This window comes from Lissotriton vulgaris, chromosome 2_2 (assembly GCF_964263255.1).
Source record: "Lissotriton vulgaris chromosome 2_2, aLisVul1.2, whole genome shotgun sequence".
Taxonomy (NCBI): domain Eukaryota; kingdom Metazoa; phylum Chordata; class Amphibia; order Caudata; family Salamandridae; genus Lissotriton; species Lissotriton vulgaris.
The window spans coordinates 151415802-151440414 of NC_141688.1; the positions used below are offsets into that span (position 1 = coordinate 151415802).

Here is a 24613-nt window from a genome sequence, read left to right on the forward strand (position 1 = left end):
TTCCGGTGTCCTCTGGGGTTCCCCAAGGCTCTTCCCTCTCCTCTCTTCTTTTTAATCTCTATATCTATCCTTTTATTATTTCACTGCTCAACATGGGGGTCTCCGTATACAATTATGCTGACAACCTCCAGCTTGTTTTCGATCTTTCTCCCTCTCCTGATTCCCTTCTTAAATTTCAAACCACACTTATTTTCATTTCTGATTGGATGAACCAAAACCACCTCAAGCTTAAACCGGACAAAACGGAGTTGGTCCTGACTGGCGGTCCTACTAGCCCTTGGACTTCTGCCTTCTGGCCTCCCATCTTCGGCCCTCCCCCGGTTCACTCTGCTTCAGTTAGAACCTTGGGATTCAAAATCAGCCAGGACCTCTCCATGCGCCCGCAGGTCAGCTCGTTGTGTCATCTTGCTTTCTGTCCCTCAGGATTATCCGTAAGATCGCTCGGTTTTCTCATCTGATGCCCTTAAGATAATTGTTTTGGCTATGATCCTCTTAAGATTGGACTACGGGAACTGCCTGTACGTGGGCATCTCTGCCTGCGATCAGCACCGCCTCCAGACCATCCAAAATCAGGCCGCTCGCCTCATCCACCGGCTTCCTAGGTCTCATCATACCACTTTCTTACTCAAGTCCCTCCATTGGCTTCCCGTCCTGCAGAGAGCCCTCTTCAAGTTGGGATGCATAGTCTTCATGGCCCGCGCCCGCACGGCTCCTATTTTCATCAACTCTATGATCACCCACTATCTCCCCTGCCGCGATCTCCGTTCCTCCAGTAAGGCACTTCTCAGTGTCCCCTGCTTCCGTAAGTCCAGAACAGGCAGCACAAGGTTCTCTACCCTTGCCCTGCGCTTCTGAAACAGTCTCCCATTCTCTATTAGGTCTATTACTGACTATCTGCACTTCGGTAAGGCACTCAAAACTCACCTGTTTTCTCAAGCCTTTTATTTTCAGTAATTTCCTGGTGCCCTCTCCATCTGCTACCGCCCAACCTTCCAGCGCTAGGAAGCCGCTTGGTCACAGTGCGCTTTACAAATACTTTCAACTTTCATAGTACCGACTAAAACTCTTTCAGATGATAACTGTAAAATAGGAAGGTACCTAACAGTCTAAAAAAGCTGAGAGAGGGGCAGGTTGATGCTCACAGAGAGACACTGTGTCTAAAAAGAGACTGTATTGATTTTCATTGTAATGTTAAATGAACCTGGTCTAGGGTACTGTTTCCAGTAATACAGATGTTATCTAATTCGGTAGCCAACTAAATGAAATATTTCATCTCGAAAGGTTAGCCAACTAAATGGAAATGTGCCCTATTCCACTCTAGGGAAAATGTAGGGTTATGATAGACTGTGCTGTAGGATACTCTACTTCAATATATGGCCTCCGTGGGAGAGAGAGAATGTGGTAGACACCATCACATGGGCCAGGTGTATAACATAGAGAATCAGATAAGTGTTAACTCTAGTACAGAAGGCTCCGGGCAATAGATAACAATTCATGCTTGAAGAAGCCACTTTCATACATTTCCATTGAAGATTATTTTACTTTAAATTTGTTGTGGCAAAAGCAAATGCTGGCATTGACAAAGTATTGACTAGATTGTGGCGCGCAAGAGGGTAAACATTGGAACACCCATTATGGTATAGGATGAGACTTTAAAGAGACGCTAATGCTTGCCTAGGAGGTATGATTCAAGGCATGTATCTACAATTGTCAGTGCTATAACCTTCTTTGCCACTTTTACTTTCAGGTCCGTGTCGGTTCCATATGCATACCAGTGTTGTGCTTTTTCGGCTTGCGATTCTTACTTAACATCCATTACTGACACCACTGACCACAAAGAGCCTGGTCTCCCTTTGGATCATGATAAAGGTATGTACAAACGGAGAAAGTCACATTTACCCAAACACAGTTCCTGTAGACATTAATGTTTAAAATATTTTTTACAACTCTCAATAATAAGTCATTACATTGAAATTCGAAGTCTGACAAATTGTAGGTGTGTTTTTGCATGAATTGGTGAGACTATTGACTGAGAAAACACACATGTGTTAAATGTTTGGTGCCTGATTTTTTTAAATTGCACTTTGTAGTACAAAATGTAATGCACATGCTGTTTTTTGTTGTTTTTTTACAATTCTGTAGTTTCTGTACTTTTGTGCAGAGTTCTTCGACCCAACTGCGGAGTCTCAGGGGAGGAGAACTCTGCACACAGGAGTCTGATCTTAAAATTCCGCACATAGTTTGTGATTTCTCAAAGTTTACCTTTTAGTATCAGGCCCTTGGTGTATAAAAGTGTGTCTTCAAATTGTGTTGTTCGTTACACGACCCACGAGCTAGATGTAGCCCAGACTATTTTGAGAAGCACCATTATGTACCACCACAGCACTCCTACTCTTTAGGATGGCTTGTGGTTGTGGTGGTGTTGGCCGGCTATTTGCTCATTAACACAGGCACATACTGTATATGACGAATTGCATTTTTCGGGACGGAAGACTGATTCCACATTAAAGATTAGCATAGTGCTGATTAATGCATGCTGATTTTTCCTGCCACAAGAAGCAGGGAAAAGGCACTGCGGCAACCTTTGTGCTGATAGATACACTACAGACGCTAAAAGATTCTACCTTTCCCCAATTTATTTCACTTTTACGTATCACAGCTCAAAAACCACAATGCCAATATTTAAAACATTAAAGTCACCTCACTCGAACTATAGTTGAAATCTTATTCAGGTGGCACTGACTTTTAATGGCAGACCGGTTTCTAAAGCATCTGACTCTGTGTCCACCTAGTGCAAATCACAGACGTACCACACAGTTCCATGTGGCCTGTCATCAAAGTGACTACCCTTAAGCTTATATAATTCTGGAATTCGTCTGCCCACCCTAGCTTACCAAAGTGGCACTACAATTCCCAGGTACTAGTATGGTCTTGCAAAATAGCCAGATGTGGTTGATGGTGACCTTAGAGGTGGGGCTTTTTACAAGCTATGCGATCTTATGAACATTAAAACTGGTTCCCATTGGTGCACACTTGGCGTATGCGCAATCCTCCTCCTATGCACATTAAATAGAGTTGGAACTTGTGAGACTTTTTAAATCACACTGGTGGCTGAGTCTAAATATGTTTGTTAATGAACTGTGCGATTACCTAAAATCATTACAGTATAAAAAATGCAGTTTGGTTCAAATAAAACACAGTAAAATGCCCCACCCGCCCCCTGCTCGACCTACACCGGTCAGGGACCAATGGTGCAGCTATGTGGTCTCGATACTGACTATGTTTACTGGTACTATACATTATTAAAAAGAATTAAAGTTTTTAGAGTCAGCATGAGACCTCGCATACTAGGGTCTGGAAGGCGTGTAAAAGTTCGACATCCTCAGTTGCACTGTGGACTTCATCGGACCCTTAGTCGGCCCCAGTTGCATACCTCTGACTAATGGGACCAATTTCTTTTCGACGACTCCCTGTGTTATCTGTGGATTGCCAACTTTAGGGCGGCGGGTCACAGGGCTCTTCGGGATGGTATCCTTTAGTTGGTTTTCGAGTGCCATTTTAACTTGATGGATGAACTTGCCTATCCTGGCTAATAAACATGTTGTGGTTTCAGAGAAACACCAATCCGAGGCCTCTCTGCAAGTTCTGTGGCCCAAGATGCGTAGTGCCGGACGTAGCAATCGCTGTTGGTCACTGGCCAGCTTAGTGCAGCAACATAGCAAGTGTAGCCAGGATTCTCTGTGATAGTTGCAAAGTGGTGGCTGAGTCCTTGTAGGTATGAATTAATGTGTCCCGCAAACTGTAAGCTCAAATAGTGTATATGTACGCCTTTATCCATATGATCTTCTAATTAACTTACCGCTCAATACCAAATTGAAACCATATATAGAAAAAATCTAGACCTGTTCTGATTCCCCCAAAGATTATAAAAATGCAAATACGAAAAACAGTATTTTAGAACTAGGTTGAGGACTTATTACTCATCGTAAGTATGGGGTGAGCAACGCGTGATTTTGAGGTGCTTCACGTTTTTTTTCTGGTTTTTTTTATGCATCGTTGTTAGTACTGTGCCTGCCCGTGAAGGCTGTTTTAGACTGTCCTTCAGCTAATGACTAAATCGCTGGAACGGGGTGACCTCAGCAGGGACAATTAACTGCTTCATGAGAGTCGTGTAGTTTGCTTCAAGGAGTTAGTTTTTTTGGCTTGAAATTAAACATTTTGCTATATTAATAAATACCGTAAAGGTTCAAAGCTCTGAAGATAATGAAAATGAGATACCACAGAACGCCAGTAGAGTTGTTTAGCACAGCCATATAAAATGCAATACAACTTACTACAATAGCACTACACATCTAAATTGAGAAGGTATATATTCGTGAACAGGGCACGTTTATGTTTGTCATTCAGTGTATGACAGATTATGCAAATAATTCTAGGAATTACAGCGCGAACATTTAAAAACCTAACAGAAGCTTACATTTAGGAAATGTAAACTTGTAACCGAAATATTCCTCATTTATATTTTTGTTCAGGCGCACCAAATGGAGAAGATCTCATAAGTGATGAAGATAAGGAACCAATTCAGACAGCTATTCACTGTAACCCTTCCACAGGTAATGAAATGTATTTTAGAACTAAAATGTATTGCGATCAATAAGGTTATATCATGATAGATGCTTCTAAAAAACCTTGATTGTAAACCTGTGAGGCTTGGCCTAGATCACTATCTCATGCACCAAAGACTTCATTATTTTAGAAAAAAAGTAACTTGGACTTTTAAGCTGTGAAAATCAATCAGTGCTTATTTTGCAAGTGAAAGCGGAGTATTCATAACAATATGTACCATTAGAGTGGGATGTTCCTATCACAAATGCATTAAATGTTTGACTTTTGGATAGCAAATAGCTCAATACTTTCCCGTTTTCAGAAAAAAGGGCTATCATAGGAAGTCTACTGTCATTTAGAGTGTCCAGGCCTACCGTTGTATTGTGAACAGTGTAAAAAATGATCCGGACTGCGTTGGAACCGCATACTTATCACTAGGGAAACGCACCTGAGGCCATATTATGGTAGGCCTATTTTCATTGTCTGTGCCGTGGGCACCTTTAAAATGGTACATCCGGTGTAAACAAGGAAAATGCACCCTGTTATGATGAATGCGCCGGCCCCAGGACAGCGGCAAACATGCGGTTTCTGGGTGCTGCGCATTCACGTGAAATATGGAGTGGCTGCTTTGAAGCTGCTCTGTCTCGCAGTGCAGGCTGCAACCCGCCGGCACTTTCAGAAGGAATGGGAGATCCCCTTCAGGTATGTGCAGTCAGTGACTTTACCCCCTCTACCCTCTGCAGAGGACTGCACTCAGGAGTACTGGCAGTGCTCCACCTTTTAAATGGTGCACTGTCAGTGCATCTTCTCCGGGCTTCTTTGCCTCTGTGCATGTTTCAGTAATATGCGCCTCAGCACCGGAGGACGCAGAGGGAAAAGGTCTCTCCCTCACTTACCCGTGGCACGCCCCCTGCAACTGAGGGAACGCCCACTTATTATTATTATTATTATTAAATTACACTTGTATAGCGCTATCTACCCGGAGGCCTCGTAGCGCACTTGAAGATAGCGATGTAGCTTTATGTGTGCCAGTGCTATTGGGATTACAGAGGGGGCTGCACAAGAGTCTGCAGCCCCTTCTGTAACACCAAAGTATCCCTGGGGTACGAAAAGAGAGTGCAAACACCCACTGCGCCCCCAGGGCACTAGATGCAATGCAGCCCCTAGTTTGTATTCATAGAAAGCTTAGTAATGGGGATGTCCATATTTGGATTTGATTCAATTTGTAAGGCACATTACATACGATAATGTAGAAAAACATTAAAATAAATCTATGTTAGGGAACTTCACAAGAGGAGCGATGTTTCCGAGGGTATTCTCATGCCACTTTTTCCCCACCATCCCGCCCTTCCTGTCTTTTTATCTTACAGTAATAGGTTTGTTTTTTATCCCTTCTTTAACCCTTTTCCACTATTTTCTATACTTCTCTTTCTGCCTTTCTCTGAGTCAAACGATGATGATGAAAATAAGGCCCGGTCACTCAAAATGAGTCCAGGGCTGACCACCAGTACAAATTAGGCGCTGGAGTACATTGTGGAATTTCATCCATCATAGTTCTATTGTGGTAGAAAATTCTTAAAGATTTACTACCTTATCCGGAAATGGGAGTACATGTAGTTAGCGCCCGACTATAAATATGGCTATATCCCCAAATATCTTCCCCCAATTGAAGAGCTGCACCATTCTGCAGCTTCAAAATATACTGTAGCATTGTGAAAGGCGTGTTAGTACAGCCATGAGGTAACTTTGGCAGGAAACACTGTTCCCTTTCAAAGTCCAACTGGTGGCAAAGTTTATTTCAAGGCCCGGTAAGAAAGGTTTTTTTGTTTTGATGGTAGCAGTGATCTGTAGGATGACCAACAAATTTGCACGTTTATGACTAATTCAGCAGTGTTGGGACACAATCCTAAAGTGTCATAAAGAATGTCATAGGTATTGATTGGGGATAGTAATCATTAACCTGCATCTTAGCCTGATACTGTGGCAGCAAGTTGGTGTTCTTTCAGTTGTTGATGGCATTCAAACAGCCATGGAAATTGTTGCAATTAGTCAAATTTGCGATCGAGAAATAACTAGACTTGTGTCCATTTATTGTTTTATAGCTTAGTATTGATCAACTTGGAGCCTAATGTATTGTGTAAAGATGTATTCTAAGGAATAGAAAATCACACTGATGTTACTTTAGTTTTGGAATTTTCTTTGTTTATTAAATGCTACTCTATATTCTGCATTCTATTATGAAACTATTTCTTACATTTCTTTTGTGTTTTTTCCTTTTAGGAGCTTTTAAACCCTGTGAATATTTACTGGGAAGCTGGATGATTCGTCTCACAGTCTGGTTCATTTTCTTAGTCGCTTTGGTCTTCAACCTCATAGTCATTTTAACAGTGTTTACATCCTGTTCTACCCTGTCATCCTCCAAACTTTTCATTGGTCTGATTTCTGGCTCTAACCTGTTAATGGGAGTCTACACCGGCATCTTAACTTTCCTGGACTCTGTGTCTTGGGGACGATTTTCTGAATTTGGTGTGTGGTGGGAAACCGGCACTGGTTGTAAAGTCGCTGGGTTCCTTGCAATCTTTTCCTCAGAAAGCGCAATTCTCTTCCTGACGCTGGCAGCAATTGAGCGAAGCTTCTCTGCAAGAGACATCATAAAAAAAGAAAAAAGCAATCACCAGAAAAAGTTCCAAGTTGCAGCAGCCACTGCTTGCTTCTTTGCTTTAGTGGCAGGATGCCTTCCACTTTTTCATGTGGGGGAGTTTTCCGCATCGCCCCTCTGTCTGCCTTTCCCTACAGGAGAAACCCCTTCATTAGGTTTTACAGTAACATTGGTCCTTCTCAACTCTTTAGCTTTTTTACTGATGGCTGTGATATACACTAAACTCTACTGTGACCTGGAGAAGGAAGACCTCTCAGAAAACGCCCAGTCTGGCATGATTAAGCATGTTGCTTGGCTAATATTCACCAATTGCATCTTTTTCTGTCCTGTTGCCTTTTTCTCCTTCGCACCGTTGATCACCGCTATTTCAATTAGTCCTGAAATCATGAAATCGGTCACTTTAATATTTTTCCCTCTGCCTGCATGCCTGAATCCAGTGCTCTATATTTTCTTCAATCCCAAGTTCAAGGAAGACTGGAAACGTTTGAGGAATCGGATCACCAGGAAGAACAGATCCGCAATGGTGGCAGTCAATCCCCAAAATGGTTGCGTGACGCAGGACTTTTACTATGACTGCCGCATGTACTCACACTTGCAGGGTAATCTTCCAGTGTGTGACTGTTGTGAATCTTTTCTCCTAACCAAGCATTTGCCATGTAAGCACTTGATCAAGTCCCAGAGTTGTCCCACGCTGGCAGTCGTACCTTGTCACCGCTCAGACGGCTATTGGTCTGACTGCGGCACACAGTCGGCTCATTCTGATTATGCGGATGAGGAAGATTCCTTTGTGTCCGACAGTTCAGACCAAGTGCAAGCTTGTGGTCGTGCGTGCTTTTATAAGAGTCGAGGATTTCCTCTAGTTCGCTATGCTTATAATATACCAAGAATGAAAGACTGAAATAATGAGTTTGGCTCCTCTCTGAGCTGACAGAGCAACACTGGTACTGAAGACCAGTTTTGAACTTTCACCAAGGAAGCACTTTTGTATTCATAGTTCAATGTCGTTTGTAATAAGGGAAGTGGTTTCTTGAGCCATACAGGTGTGTTCAGTATCAATTGCCAATACTGTAAATAATTTACAAACCAAAATTTTAATCTTAACATCTTTTTAACATTTTGCAAATAGTACAGCCTTTTTTGTAACAATGTATGTCTGGCAGGCTTCTTATGTTGCTTGTGTTGTGTGGTTTGACTCTCGTGTTGGAATTTGCGAGATATGTCCTTATTGGTCATTTTAACACCAAGCACAATATATGAAGACAGCTGAGAAATTGTTTAAAGTAAATATTTTTCATAATTAGGACTTGCTGTAAATCATTTTCTTTAAGATTTTCCTTTAGAGTCAATCTCAGGACAGTTTTGTCAGGGCCAAAAAAGGGGACTGATTCTCCCAAAATGTTCACTGTGAGAATGACATTGGTATGATATATTTATGGGAGACCTTGTAGTTATGAGAAGGGGTTCATAGTTGCATGGAGAACGTTGATAAAATAACAAAGAAGCTGGAAATCATAGTTTTCTCTCAACCCTAAGGTTTCCACAGAATCCTGATCTACAATACAAACAGCGGTCATTTGGAATAGTATAGGTGGACTTTTGAGTATTATCTAGTTGATTTTGAAAAGGAATTCTCAAACGATTGACAGAGTTCCAACGGTATTGGTGTTATAGTGTGAGTGACATCTGTATTTAAAGTGTGGGAGGATGAAATGTTAAGTAATATCAATAGGACATACTATCGACCCCCTATCAGCTTTCCAATGTGTGCATCTGTACTCGTATCTGTCAACATTTGTGAGACCATGTTACTATTCTGTAGGTCATGGCGACAATGAAACTTGCCATGGAACAGAGACCATGCGCCACAGTTCTGGAAATTATTTATACTAATCACAAAGGTAGCTATGGCTGAATTAGTAGATCTGCATGTACCAGTTGCCTACGTTTGTTTGCACAAACTATAGCTGAGGCAACACAAGATATAAAGCACTGGTCCGTTTTCAAACGTTGACTGTACAGTATGTGGTCAACACAAATTCATATGTGATCCATCCTGTTGCTGGTTCCTAACACTGTGCTAAACATTCTGCGAATCCACCCCTGTGGCAGCTTTCCTGGAACATTCCTACACAATGAAAGAAGCGATCTATTTCAGTGTTCAGCTCGATCGACTCACTGCTTCAAGCTATCGCCTTCATGAATAGCGACAGGGTACAGGATTTTGACATTGAAAACAGCTGGGTGCCAGAGTGTGGCATTTCGGAAAAATTGGCCATTTTAAGCTAGGCCATCGTTTTAAGATGTAAAGTGTACATATTGTGCATATAATTAATTTTTATTGTCGAAGTGTAAATTATTTGATACAGCACATGATGGGATATGTGGCTTCACTATTTTGTTGTCAATTAAAGCTACCTCCTAAACTATAGTAGCTTCTGCCAGTAGCAGACTGTCACATTTGTTGTTTATATAAATCTTTGCTATGTAAATAGACTGGTTGTACATTGTCATTGTAATAAAGCAGAATCTTTGTATTTCAAATTCATGTAGTTTGAACAAAATATGGGCGGGATTCATTTCCTGTAAACTGTAATTTTTATAAGTCAGACTATTCACAAATAAAACGGAAACTTCTTTAAAAAAAAATCTTTGTTTGTGTCGTGTATACATTCAACTAAATCCCTGCACTTCAAAATGCTTTACTCTCGATCCAGAGATCTGCTAGAAAACTGAAGATGAGGACATTTCCATAACTTTTTCAAATGTGGGTGATAAGCTGATTTTTTTTATATATGGTATAAAACTGGTGCCTATTTGGCTCCGGGGTCCGAGGCCCTTACAGCAATAGACAGTTTGTGTAGAAAATACGTATTTGTAATAAGCACATATAATAACAGAGCTGGTTTCTTTAAAGAAAAACAACCAACAATTCAGCAAACCTTTTACAACAAGTCCTGATTGTGAGAAGTTGGCCCGATATGCAGCGTTCGCTATTCTAGCGACCACTATGTATCGTTCCAAACGACCCTTATGGTGATTGGTTGTAAGTCAACCTTAGACCAGCTATCCTAGTAGCGTGGATACGAGCAGTCTTCGGGCTAAACTCTAGAGGGCGTGTTAAGCCAGCTGTAATACCATCACATACCCCTTGAACACCAAGTGAAGGGACACCACACAAGTGTTATGAAAATAAACAGTATATTTATTAGAATCACAACAGCCCTGTACTCTTTATGAGGACAGGGTACTAAGCACAGAACAAAAGCTCTTAGAAAATACTTCAATTGCACAATTCAAAACAAGTGCCGGAGGGCACGGAAAGTTTAGTGGTCTCGGGCGGACCCGATAAGGCAAGTCGGAAGCGAGGGACTCGGGACCCTAGAGTAAGGAGGCTATGCAGGCACCAAAATGCCGAAGTTACCTAGCCACGAGGGCTGCGGCTGCACCAGTCTTACAGGCGTCGGGGGTCTTCACTGACGAGCCAGGAGCCGGAAGAAAAGGAGTTGCTGGCCGGCGACCAGTGATGAATAGTTCGTAGAGATCCAAGCCTGGATCAGTGATCGGTGATACCTGAAAGCAGAGGGGACCAAGTTCGTACTACTAGCCAGTAGTCAGAGGGTACCAGGAAGGCACCGGATGGCCGTCACCTCGACTAGGTGAGTGGGCAACGCTAGGCTCTGCAGTCTCACGGACCAGGAGGCGTTGTCGGCAACCAGGATGGAGGTGCGAGCTGTCCCACGAAGGTTGATGCTGTCGGCGTCGCTGGGCCCAGGATTGGGGCAACAAGCCTTGGCAGATTTCAGGGCCATGTGGTGGGCCTAAAATGGCGTCTTGAGTGTACCAGGAGGGTCCGGGGTGCTCCTCTCGAAAAAGGGAGCAGGGCCGATCTGGAGCAACCAGACCAGCAGCGTTGGTTGTCGGATGTCGTCAAAGAAGGGCACAAGCCAGCGGCTAGTGACCAGACAACGTGCTGAGCAGCGAGCAGAAGGGCCCCACGCAGATCGTGGAGATGCTGGGAGACTGCACTTCGGTGCTGGAGCTACTCAGGGTCGGGGCTTCTCGGACCCCAGAGCACTCACCAGAGAATTGCTTCGATGGTCGCGCTGATTAAGAAAGCGTGCAGGTTTTGATGATGGCCGGTCCCTCGAGGTCTCGTCGCACCCACAGATCTCAGCTGAGCTGACGACGTGGGTAGAGGTCAGAGGTGCCAGGGAAGCCGGTTCTCGTGGAGCTGGGCCGTCGGATCCTTGAGGAAGGACTTGCTGCAAACCGCAGAGTTCTTAGATGGTGCCTGCGGATGCAGGGTGACTACTCCTTAGCCACAAGGGAGAAATCTTGAGAAGAGTCTCGAAGTCCTTTCGTAGAAAGTATTCTTGATTCAAAGATGATCTAGTTTGGAAGGGTCCCCGCTCCGGCCTTTATCCTAAAGAAAGGGGTGGGTACATGACTAGGTCCTGCCCTAAGGGTGGGACCAGGAAGGGGGGTAGTTACACCCCTCTCCCCCTGCTGGACTTTCCCCAGGTCAGGGGCTGCGCGCCCCTGGAACTGGTTCTAGCCGGCAGATGCGTAGTGAGCACCGGGGTGCCACTCCGCAGTCACCTTCTTGCAAAGCCCTACCTACCCAGAATACACAAACCCTGTCTGGGACGGTGCGAACACCGCCCTTGACAGGAAACCCTTTGTCCAAGCTCTCCTCGCTGGAAGGACTCCCAGCAGCAGGAGGTCAGACTCGTGTCTGTGGTGGCAGCGTCCATTTTGTGGAGCTGAGGCTTCAGTTAACTTTAACCGGGGTTCACAGTTACGTACATGTCGTGTCCCTCTAGAAGGGCGGAATGCTAACCTCGTCGCCAGAATTGGTGAGGGGGCAGCATCCCGATTCGTATGACACCTTACTCGACATGTCTTGATAACGCGATACCGAAGTTACCGATATGATACGCGTTATCATGGAACAGCCATTGGGTCTTGGTTCCGCAAGCTGCAACCGGGCTCGGCTCGTGCCAGAGCCCAATTCACACGGTTCCATGCACTCTGCCTTCAGGACTGTCAAGGCCTGCCATAGGAGTGACTGAGAGGAACTCGGGTGTCCATTTTAAGGTTAGGTATAGGGATACTACACCTACAGCAACGGGCGAGTACGCCACGTGGCCCCAGCTGTCGTGCAGCCAGTTGTGTCAGATTTAGGTGGCCATCCAGGGGTGGCATAATACATGCTTCAGCCCCTGGTAGGCCCTGGGTACACCGATGCCCTGAGTTACAGGGTCTGACAGGGTGGCCCAGTTCCAATTGGGTAATGCACCTAAGGTACACATCAATTTAGCGAGAGAACAGCTAGGCTGTGGGTCTGATTGGCAGGCCCACAGCCCGAGAAAGTCGTAAACCAGTGAAACAAAAGCAAAAAGTCCGGGTGATCATAGGATTGCAGACCCTACTCTCCTACACTGATCATCCCATCCGAACTCGGTCCTGGTACCCCTAGGATTTGGACTGCTTTGTTGATATAGGTTTAAAGGAGGAGGGGTTAAGCATTAAATCACGTATAGCGATAAAACAAAGGAGATGGCAACACAAGGCAGAATGGCCTCATCGCTACTTGATGCTGCTAAAATCTCCAGCGTGTTGCGCATACCTGGTGGACTATTTTAACTATTCCTATTACTAAATTGAGTAATTGTCATCCAGCATGTGTAGTTTCTGGGAAGGACTAATGCAGTTTTGATTGGGAGCACTCCTTTTACCCGAATTTTATATCTGGAGGGCCACAAATGGCTTATGACATTGACACTTGATTTAACATAACAGAGTGACATTGCAAATGAAGTATTCGCTTATCAATCATTTTGGGTTCTGGCTACTTTTTTCCTGAAAAATGAGGCATTAAGTCAGGTTTATACCTGCTATCCTGACTGTCATCTGTGATCCAAACCTGTGTGTTTTAAACGTCGTTTCAGACAGGCCTACAAATATTCCACAAAACAATCCTCCATGTGTTGCTTGTAGTATATACGTGATTCAGTAAATGTCTAGTTTGCCCCTCTAAATGCTGCCTTTCTCTGTTGAAACCTTGAAGAGGTAAGCAGTCAGATGTCAACCAATAATAACTACTTAACTGCCTACCGAGCTGAAAAAGCAGAAGTTGCGCCTCTATTGAAAACAGGATCTGTAGCCAACTGACCATCACCTCTTCCACGATTTTCACTATCCTCACGAGCCAGGAGCACAGAAATGACAGCTTAGCAGCACCGGTTTGTGGAGTAGCAGCAACTGTTGGACTCATTTCTGTTGGACCCATTTCCAGTAGCATTTCACCCTATTCAGGGGATCGAGATTTGGCTGTTTTCGTTATTCCATTCCAGTTTTTATGTTGAAGCTACAACAACCATGAGACTCTCCGAGTCTGCTTCTCAAAAACGGGCCCGAGAAGGCCAGTGCTATTGGATGATTTTATTCCTAAAGATCAGCGGAAGGGTTGAAGACTACAGAAAGCATTCAAAAATTCAGGTACCCAACATATCTGTGAAGATTGGAAAAGCTAAAAACTTCCAAATGTGCTCTGTTCACTTAACTGATAGCTATGACCAAGTGAAATACTATAATTTACAAGTATTCTGCAGGTGGTCTGGAGGAGAGCAAGTTGATATATAACCTATCTAGTTGATAGGCCATATTGAAAAATGTACACACTATGTAAATTGCATGAAAGCACAGCACAAGATATACAGTGAAAGCCTTGTACGTCTTTTGTTACAGCCTACATTTTCTTAATATCCAGCCACGACAAACCTTTTCTGGAACAACGCCCATGCTGACAATGTTCATGCACCAGCAAACATTTGCTGAGAAACAATATTATGCTAGCTTCACAAGTACATTGACTTGGTGAAATGTGGAAGCCTTGGGCTTCAGTTAACTTCATCGGCAACTCACTCACAAGCCCAGGTGTAAAATGGAACTTATTTTCACACGTATATTTAAAACAACCGATATGGTCGGACCACTAACTGATTAACAATACTGGTCCTCACTGAGCACTCAAAATTATAAATGAAAAGGTCAGCTGTAATAAAGTCTCTTATTGTACTTTGCTCCACTTTATTTGTTCGGGTACGAGCGTCCGATGTTCAACAATACATTTTCAATCAGTATACAGCGTTCCCAAATGTTGGTATGCGACAAAGCAATCTGCAGCCAACATGTGTTCCGTCGTGTGCATTTACACACATTGACTTCTTCAGGGCTGTAATTCCAAATAAAAGATGTTACCATAAATACTTCTTATTTGGAGACAAAGTGGCCACAAAAAAACCTCCTGTGATGCAATAAAGTCTCCATCACCAATGAGATAACATGCACTGTAGTGGTAAGTAGTTCCCAGCAGAACCATCTTTCTTGTCCCAAAGGTAATATTGAAAAGAATATAAGAGAAACAAGCATTAACAATGCAACGGTCTCGCCTTTGCAAACGTGAGAGCTATTGGCATTGTAAATGACAACATTTTTATTTGTGTTGGTTTTGAAAACAGATAAATAAATGGCATTGTCATTTACAATACCAATGGCTTAATCTCTCGCAAATGCGAGACCTATTGCATTTGCACCCACACACACACACAGAGCCACACACAGAGCCACACACACACACAGAGCCACACACACAGCCACACACACACAGCCATACACACACAGCCACACACACAGTGGCACACACAGAGCCACAGACACACACACACACAGAGCCACAGACACACAAATACAGCCACACACAGTGAGCCACACACACACAGAGCCCCATAATCTAGAATTATGCGGTTAGGCTTCCTTGTAACCTTTTACATTGGTAGTCACACTGCAAGCGTAACTGGATATATACAGCAACATACTACATGGAGATTTACACACCTACGTTTCCTGGCTGTGGAGGTTACATCATCTAGTAATTCCAGTGTGTACACATGTATGGTTACATTCCACAGTCATTCCCTTGTATTAAGACATCTGGGACGGTACTTTCAGGGCATCCAGGCATCCACAGCAACAATGCTTTGACAGGCAGCCATCTAGGCTTACATTCCCTTTGTAGGCAGGCGCTAGTTACATTCCCTTCACAGACAGGCCTCTTGGCACTGTCCCCCGTGAGGACAGACGTCTAAGGTTACACCCCTTTGGTAGGGAGCATCACTGGTTACATTCTCTGGGTATCCCGGCATCCTCTGCTACCCTCCTAGGGAATTGTGGTCCCTACACTGAAGTAGACCCAGAGCCCTTTATAACTCTGGGGCTGATACCCCACAGGGTCACCTTGGAGGGGACAAGGTGTCGACCACCTTCTGCATATTTGCGACTGTCAATAGCGATCCTGGTGCTGTTTTGGGGGGAGGGGTGAAGACTTGCAACATATGAGAGTGGGGGTGGGGTGTCAAAGGAAGAGCACACACTTCAGTGGGAGAAAACCTTGTGGCAGATTAGGAAGTGGGCGGTGGCACTGGCGTGTCACTGGCGAGATGCGTCCACTGCAGGATAAGAGGGGGCAGTACTCCCTTTAGCAGTGAGAGGGGGGCACAAATTAGTCAGTACATGTGAAGGCAAAAGTGTAAATTAGGACCATCAGTCTTTTGCAGGCCGAGACCTAAAAAGCACTAGATGACTCATCCAATCCATTATTATTCTTAAACGTATCTTGCCAGGTGACTATAAACTGATCACAATTGACAGGAAGTATATACTTGGGTAGAAACGCTCATTTAGTTTGAGCACTCTTCTCAAATTATCTGAAAAGACCAAGGACGTGAGCTAATCGCCAACCTCAAATCTTTCATTATCACATTTATAAAAAGCAAGCCGCACCGAATGTACAGTGTAGCAGTTGCACACTTAAAATGATAACTATTTGAAGAGGTCGGGGGAGGGGAGGAAACGCACTTTGTCCAAGTGCTTCAAACTTTTAATGCGGCTCATGATGCGTCTGCCTGAAAACACACAGTTGCCAGGGCTTTGAGCCTTCTGTCCTCGACCCTCCTTTGAAGGACATCGTGGAATTTCTGGGTCGGCGAAGCCCTGATTTTATGCTGCCCCGACTGCTAATCCCTATAATTTAGATAAATTGCCTCTAGTTTTATGTGAGGAGTCGAGGGACTCTGAAGAGCACTTTTAAATCAATCATGAAGGGACGTGGCCACCTATCAAGAGTCGCAGGCACTAGGCACTAGGCGCTTCTAGCTGCATGCAGTATCGGTGGTGTTTCAGACAAGCGCACGTTTTTTTCTAAGAGCAAGGTTGTCCCCTGGTCTACAAGAAAGCTTCTTTTAAACAGGAGGCGCCTTTTGTACCCCGTGTGATCTAGATGTGGCGAAAGGATGCACCTTTGCAAAAAACCGTTTACTGCTTCGAGGCGCGTATAAAGGAACACCGGCCTTCGAATTGTTTCGGCACTTTTCTCAGAGTGAGTGTCACACAAACTGAGGCCACCTCCCCTGCCATCTCTACTGTTTTTAAGCACTGTAGGACACAGGTATTAGTTACTGTTATCCCATATAACGCACTCAATATACCGACCTGGAAAGGATGAAGACTGAGTCAGCTTGAGGAGTTATCTAATTTGTGACCTGCCAACACCTCGCCGATCTATCCTGCCAGCATGTGAGTGTCCCTGACATACAAAAAAACGCCCCTTACACTTTTCACTTGCTTTACAAACCAGGGTAGTCCTCAAGTGGCAGTGGCTAGCTGGCCCCGACACAGCACCTGAACCACAATGTCACTCCACAAGCACAGCTATATATAGGCACAGCAGTCTCACCCCACGTCCGCTTTGTACTTATGTTACGTCACTAGCACTTCGTGCGAGGAGACACTTCTGCACGCTCCCAGGTCACCCGGGTAAGACACCGCAGTGGCCCTCCCTACATTTTGGGCCGCAGAAAAGGGGGTCGGGGAAGGAGGTATCCTTCGCCATATCCATGCGCGCCTGGCACACTCTTTGAACCTCACTGCTATCTCCCATCCAGGTTTCATACCTGCATTAATATCCTCCGCCCTCTCCAGCCTTCACGGTGAGAGTTCAACAAACAAGTTAGACTGTTATAGGAGCCACGGCGAGTCTGCACTAGCGTGTGTGCAATCACATACATATATGTATTTAGGGGAATACTGTGTTTCACTGGCTCACATTGACGTAATTACGCATAAACATGCAAAAATCGCATGAAACAATTTAAACCTCAAAATGTGCAAATTACTGCCAACCAGTAGAGAACCTCAATTCATAATCCTACTGCTTGAATGCAAATATGTTAACACCTCATCCAGAGAATAGAGCCCACATTCTATTACCAACGATTCTCAACAATGTACAAACTATGCAGTCAAATAAAGTGCTGTGTGCTAAAGCTGCTACCTTCGGTCTAAATGACACATTAAAGTGCATGTGCTAGAAAAATTCATAAAATACCCTTGTGGAAACATTATTAAACAAAAAAAAATTACATGATCCGAGCCCAGATGGAAAATAGGGGGGCCGCGGCGTGAACTATACATCAGTGTTCAAATCTTACAACATATTGTCCCAAGTGGGAAAACCAGGTATTCATCAAGGGGAGGATGGCATAGAGATGGCATAGAGTAGGTATTGTAAGTGTCATCACTGTGGGTTAAATATTATAGGAAATAATGCAAGTCTTCCGTATTGTTGAGTCCATTGGGAAATTTACTGTCCAACTCTAGTATCATTCTTGACTCCATCTGTCTTAACAACCTTTCCTTATCACCTCCTCTCCGGAGTTTAGGAATGGCAGCCACTACAAAATACTTCAAGCAGTTAAGATCATTGTTGTGTTCTTGCCTAAAGTGGTGAGCCATTGGATACAGGTTATTTACAAAGGCTCGCAAATGTTGCAAGATTCGGGCTTTTACCTGCAGCTTGATACTACCCACATATCTCAAGCCACATAAGAGAATATAAACTGCAAACTCCGTTCTGCAATTAAAGCAGCCTTGAATCGTGATCTTATCAGGGCTGAACAGAGTTGAGTAGTGTGTGGTGTTCTCTCCAAATTTGCAAGCTCTACATAAACAGCAGTTTGAGAAACCTTGCCTGGGTTGTAACCATGTTTTAGCTGCTGTTAGTTCTGGGCTGCTCTTAACAATTTGTGTTCGCATTGAGGGACCTTTTCTATATGTGGGAGCCTTGGAGCTAACACACCATCCGTCAGCACTATGGGCCAGTTGAGTCTTATTATTGACCTGATCTTTCTCTCTTGTTTATTATAGGTGGTTATTAGTCTCGGGGCATTGTTAGCAGCGTTGGATGTTTCTTTACTAGTTAGTACTGGTGGTAAACAGGGATTCCCGTGATCTTTCATTCACTTTTCTTACTGCCTATATAGATATATATATATATAATTCAAAGGTCTCTTGTTCGGAAGCGCACACAACAGCAGAATTTATAAGCACTCCAGCTTGCCGTTTTGAATATTTTCTTTTTGCCTTGCGCGTTTCAGTGCATTCGCACCTTGGTCACAGGCAGTCAAGTCTCGGTGCAGAAATAATGAAATCACTGTGTTAATCAGCATGCTTCTTTATAGTACTTCCCTCTAGTGGGCATCAACATTAGGACGTTTTTGTGTTGCATGCTGGACTTAGCAGTGTCTATTCATATTCTTATTGCCTTGGTAGGCTCCGCACTTCAACCAGTTATTGACATTGTTCATTACCCTCCAGTGGGTTTTCAACTCACAGTTCGCTGGCCATTGTCGGCTTGTGGCTGCTGTTCCAAGACTGCGCTCGGTAGATTCCAGGCTCAGAGGTTCCCTTTCTCTTGGGGACGGTGCAGCTTCCACGGCTAGACAGCCGTTTAATGTTTGGCATTCAAAGGTCTCTTGTTCGGAAGCGCACACAACAGCAGAATTTAAAAGCACTCCAGCTTGCCATTTTTAATATTTTCTTTTTGCCTTACGCGTTTCAGTGCATTCGCACCTTGGTCACAGGCAGTCAAGTCTCGGTGCAGAAATAATGAAATCACTGTGTTAATCAGCATGCTTCTTTATAGTACTTCCCTCTAGTGGGCGTCAACATTAGGACGTTTTTGTGTTGCATGCTGGACTTAGTAGTGTCTATTCATATTCTTATTGCCTTGGTAGGCTCCGCACTTCAACCAGTTATTGACATTGTTCATTACCCTCCAGTGGGTTTTCAACTCACAGTTCGCTGGCCATTGTCGGCTTGTGGCTGCTGTTCCAAGACTGTTTTGATTTGCGCGGGGGGAGCGCCCGGTACGCGCACCGGGGAGCGGACCGGGGAGCGGACCATGGGGAAAAAAGAATGACAGAGTTTGTAAAAAATGTAGCCTTTTTTTTATAAATTGGAGGTAGTTCTAAAAAGAACTGTTTTTTTCTTCTTTTTGTTGTTTTATATTTTTTATTGTTTTTTGAACATTTTTAACTTTTTTTTGGTTTTCTGAACAGTTTTATATTTTTTTTGTATTTTTCATGGGGAGAAACGAAAAAACAGGGAATTGAAAATGGCTCAACTGGAGCAAAAAAAAAGAAAAGAAATAATTAGGGTTTATTGGGGCATTTGTGGTTGTCCCCAGCAAGGACGATGAGCTTTACGCTCTGTTCTCCGTAGGAGATGGTCTTCCCACAATGTTTACAGGTTATTTGGAAATCCGCAAACCGTGGCTGAATGCAAGGCATTGTCTCTCTTGCCTCTTGTCCCGACGGAGTGTGTTGCTTTCTTTTCGAGGTGGTGCTTGTAGTTTGGGGAGGGTTTCTGGCCAGTTCCCTCATTTCTGCAGCAGAATATTTTATTGGATGCTTGCGCTGCATGTGTCTAATCATTGTGTTGTTTTCAAATGAATATTTTTTATTAGGGTTCCCCCTAGAAAGTTCCATGCCACAGATTAGGCAAGTCACCTTGGCTGCATTTACTTTTTTCTTCCCCTCTGGGATCGAAAAAAACTCCCATATAATGTGTGGTCTTGGCTGGTATGGGGTATTGTGTTCTTAAAGCCATCTTCTTCTCCCCTCCTCCTCTTCCTCCTCTTGTTGACCACCAATGTAATCTTGTGGTGGTCCTCTTGGTGGTTGTGGTGGTGGTGGTGGTGGTGGCGCAGAAGCACCAGCTGCTGCTGCTACTGAAGCCATGATATAGATCAAAAAGGTACAGAGAGGTACAATCAGGTCTTCCTCAGTCAAAGGACAAAGTCAGAATAAGGAAACAAGCATTTACAATGCAATGGTCTCTGCAATATTATAGGTAGAGCTATTGGCATTGCTCATAATTTTTCTATTTTTTTTATCCCTAAATAAATGGCATTGTCATTTCTATTGGCAATAGCTGAATTGTTTGCATATGTGAGACCTATTGCATTAGCAGAGAGAGAGTGAGGTAGTGAGATAGAGAGAGAGAGGTATTGAAATTGAGAGAGAGTGCGGTAGTGAGAGAGAGAGTGAGGAAGTGAAAGAGTGAGGTAGTGAGGGAGAGGGATGCTGTGAAGTAGTGAGATATAAACAGAGAGTGATGTTGTGAGCTAGTGAGAGAGAGAGTGAGGTAATGAAAGAGAGAAAGTGAGTTAGTGAGATAGAAAGAGATCGAGTGAGGTAGTGAGATAGAGTGAGTGAGGTAGTGAGTTAGAGAGAAAGAGTGAAGTTGTGATATAGTGAGATAGAGAGTGAGGTAGTACAAATTGAACATTACAGTAACTATTGAACATATTAATGCAGTAAGATATAGGCCAGTTTTTTGCGTGTTTAATATTGCAAGACTGTAGCTTCCCACTGCTTTATAAACCTTGCTTTCTCATTAAATCTTTTGCTATAAAATGCTCCATTTGCCAATCATTTTTCAGTTTTTGCTAAGGAGGAGGATCCCCCACCCAGATTCAACATTTGTAAATTAAGCTTTCTCAGTTCACTTGCTACATAAAAGTCATACCCAACATTTAGCTCTACTATTTTCAAATGTCACCAGCCAACGTTTAGCTAAGATAAATGCTAATGTGAATCTAAGTAGACAAAAAAAGGACAGGGATGCTGTCCAACCCTTATTCAACAGGAATAGATAGCCCCCACATCACCTATCCTGAAAGCACACCAACACCTTCTTCCCTATAGAATATGGTGCATGCCACTAGTGGTGTTTCAAGGGTGCAAAGGGCTCACATGCAAACTTACTACCTCCCAGTTGAGTAGTAAAATAAAGCCATTATTAAGATGCAGTATGTCCCTCTTAACAGAGTGCCCTGTTCTCACTGCACCTGCTGCACTAATGATAGGGCCATGGGCCAATGAAATTAAGAGGTTGTGCTGCTGCAGCTATTGTCCATATTTATAGATGAGCTGCATTTGCCATGTATTCCATCATCTGATACATAATCTGAAGTTTTTTGACAAAAAATTGTTTCTATCTCAAAAGGATCAAGATATACTACAAAGGCAGCAACGTTTGTCTCAACGCAACGGAAAGCCCTTCCCAAATACTGACAGGTCACTTTTAAGTTGCACCAAATGCGGACTCACACAGCTCTCACAGCCCACGCAGCTCTCACAGCCCTCACAGCCCACGCAGCTCTCACAGCCCACGCAGCTCTCACAGCCCACACAGCCCACACAGCTCTCACAGCCCACACAGCTCTCATAGCCCACACAACAGGGGGCAGGAATGCAAGCACACCGGAACAGGGGGCAGCAAGAACAACAAGGGAACAGGGGGCAGGAAAGCAAGCACATCAAGGGAACAGGCACAAACAGGGGGCAGAGGCACAGGGGGCAGGAATGTAAGTACACCGGAACAGGGGGCAGGAATGCAAGCACACCGGAACAGGGGGCAGGAATGCAAGCACAACGTAACAGGGGGCAGCAAGCACAACGTAACAGGGTGCAGCAAGCACAACGAGGGAACAGGGGGCAGGAAAGCAAGCACATCGAGGGAACAGGCACAAAAAGGGGGCAGAGGCAAGAAAAAGCAAGCACAAACAGGGGGACGGAATGCAAGCACACCGGAACAGGGGGCAGGAATGCAAGCACAGTGACAGACAACCACCGTCCTTAAAGCCAAGGCATATGAAAACGACTAACAAAACAACACAGATACTCCATATAAATGGTATATGAACAAACTAATCCGCATATATCGATTACTTGGCTATTGAATTACAAATTAAACGGAGGCGCACATGCAAATTCAGCTACGATTTAAAACAGAGCAAAGATAAGACGTGTGTGTGTGTGCTTCTCCCCTGCTAATTTAGCATTGAAAAGCACACGCCTAGTAAAGTGGCAGGGTCACATTTCTCAAAATTAGTGAAGCAGACTCGTGCCCCTTCACAAGTTACGCAACACTGCTGGTATAGCATCCTTTATGGTGACACCTATAATTTGAGTTTCAGTCCAGTCTAATCCTTCTCAGGCACCCCTCGCTGTCACTCTCCATTACTGACAAACGGCGGAGCCCAGTTTCATAGGAACAGCTCCATTGTCAGGATTCACATTTGTGTAGCACTGCATTATTGCTAGAGGGCATTGAGTTTTAACCCCGTGGTTGTAAGCTTCATTCTCGAATGAACGCCCAGACGTGTGCCATTTAGTTCCCACGCCATCCACAACAACGCACCCAAAATTGATTAAAGTGAAGAAAGCGGGGAATATTTAACGAGATGGCAGCAACACACACAGGCTTCCGCTAATCCCGACCAGCCACACACTCAACTCGTCAGGCTGAACCAGTGCCTCCAGGCCGGATCCTCCTATGGCCGCAGTCTACTCACGCTCCCGGCCTCAAATGTAGCCTCCAGACGTCCGCTGGAGCCGGCGTTATCTGAGCAGCAGCTTGCAGGGCTGGTTAGGGGCATTTCTGGCTGGACCGACCGCCCCTGCAGGTGCCCAGTCAATTTGGTGTTGAGCCTCGCAGTGACACCAGCAGGGCGCCCAGCTGCAGTCAGCATAGCACACGATATGTGCCCCTAGGATTCGGGAGTTTTTTTCAAAGGAGGAATTTTGCCCCCCGATTCCCGCTTCCAAGATCACCGGGGAGGCAAGAGGACAGCGAGAGCGGCGACCTCATCAGCGGGAGGGGGCGGGAAACACACACGGACAGCGGGGCAGAATGCAAGACTAGGCAGAGCTCCTATCTTTATACTGCGTTTCTTTTGTTTGAGCAGGCCAGGTCCATTGGGCTCTTTCCCCTCCTTCGACCCAAGCTGCTGGGCTTACTGAGTTCTGGCCACGCTGAAGGCCGTCATTTGAGTGCACCCGGTGAAGATTGTCCGCCTTGAAGTGCTGTTGCCACTGATCCCAGCCGCTGCCACACCGTGTCCCCAGGGGCTGCCCCGCACCCTGCTTCCACCCATCTGCGAGGCCAAAATTGCACCGCCTGCCTATCAGCCGCCCCGGGACCCGAGTGACTCCATTGTACGGTGAGTGCCCTTGAGCGTTTGCTCCGCACCGTACTCTGCTGCTGAGGTCGCACCGCACCAGCTGACCTACCAGTACAAGTTGTACTTGCTGCTGGGTGCCGCTGCGCCACTTCCCTTCTTGCCTGCTCACTCCGGTACCCGGCCAGTGCCTCAACGCCGGTACACTGCGTTGACCCGGACCAGGAGACACCCCCGAGGCTGCGCCACCGTCAGAGGAGCTGCCCTGTACGCCGTGTACGGGCCGCTCTGAGTGGCATTGTCCGCGACAACCACGAATCAAGGTACTGTTCAGTGTGGGATCTAGTGCGCACGTCACAGACCCGAAGGTCCGCCCCTGGTGAAATCACTGCTGGTGGTTAACCCCTTGCAGGGCCTAGTTATCTGCCGGTGCCCCAGTAACACGAAGTGCACAGAACAGCGTATTCGAAACAAGAATCTGAAGCAAAGTATCGTTTAATCAAGAATTCTGTCCTCCATAACAACAAACAAGGCTGCCCCTGAATTCAAAACAACAACAAACAAACAAGGCTGCCCCCGAATTTAAAGGCAAGAAACAACAGCACAAACAGGGGGCAGGAACAGAGACTTACCTCATGTCGACGCTGCTCGATCTGCTCGATCAACAAAATGGCGGACACAAGCTCCGAGATTTTTTCGGATTTGGGGCGTGTTCGGTGTTCAAAAGTAGGCGTGCCTAAAAAGTGGAAAGAAGAACACCGAACACACCTCCAAATCCGAAAAGGACGGAGCCTATTTGGAGAGACGGCTCTCTCCTCCAATGGCTGGCCTCCATTTAGGAAGCCAGCCAATGGGAGAGAGCCAAAATTAGAGGCGGGATAAAGAGCCCCTCTAAGAAACATAAGATCTCGCTTCTTCCGGTTCTGCCGAACCGGATAGTACCTCGACCTAAAAAGGTGGGGTCTTTCATCATTTGGAAAAAA

The 24613-nt window shown here is 44.9% G+C and overlaps 1 protein-coding gene across 1 annotated transcript in view; it reads left to right on the plus strand.

Annotated features, from left to right (window-relative positions):
* Positions 1-9910, plus strand: part of LGR4 (leucine rich repeat containing G protein-coupled receptor 4) — a 347498-nt gene extending 337588 nt beyond the window's left edge. Inside the window, exons 16-18 of the mRNA XM_086959479.1 lie at positions 1748-1869; positions 4533-4613; positions 6886-9910. Of these exons, the coding sequence (XP_086815605.1) occupies positions 1748-1869; positions 4533-4613; positions 6886-8162 (1480 nt within the window). The 3' untranslated portion in view covers positions 8163-9910. The remainder of the gene's footprint in view (positions 1-1747; positions 1870-4532; positions 4614-6885) is intronic.
* Positions 9911-24613: the final 14703 nt, after the last annotated feature.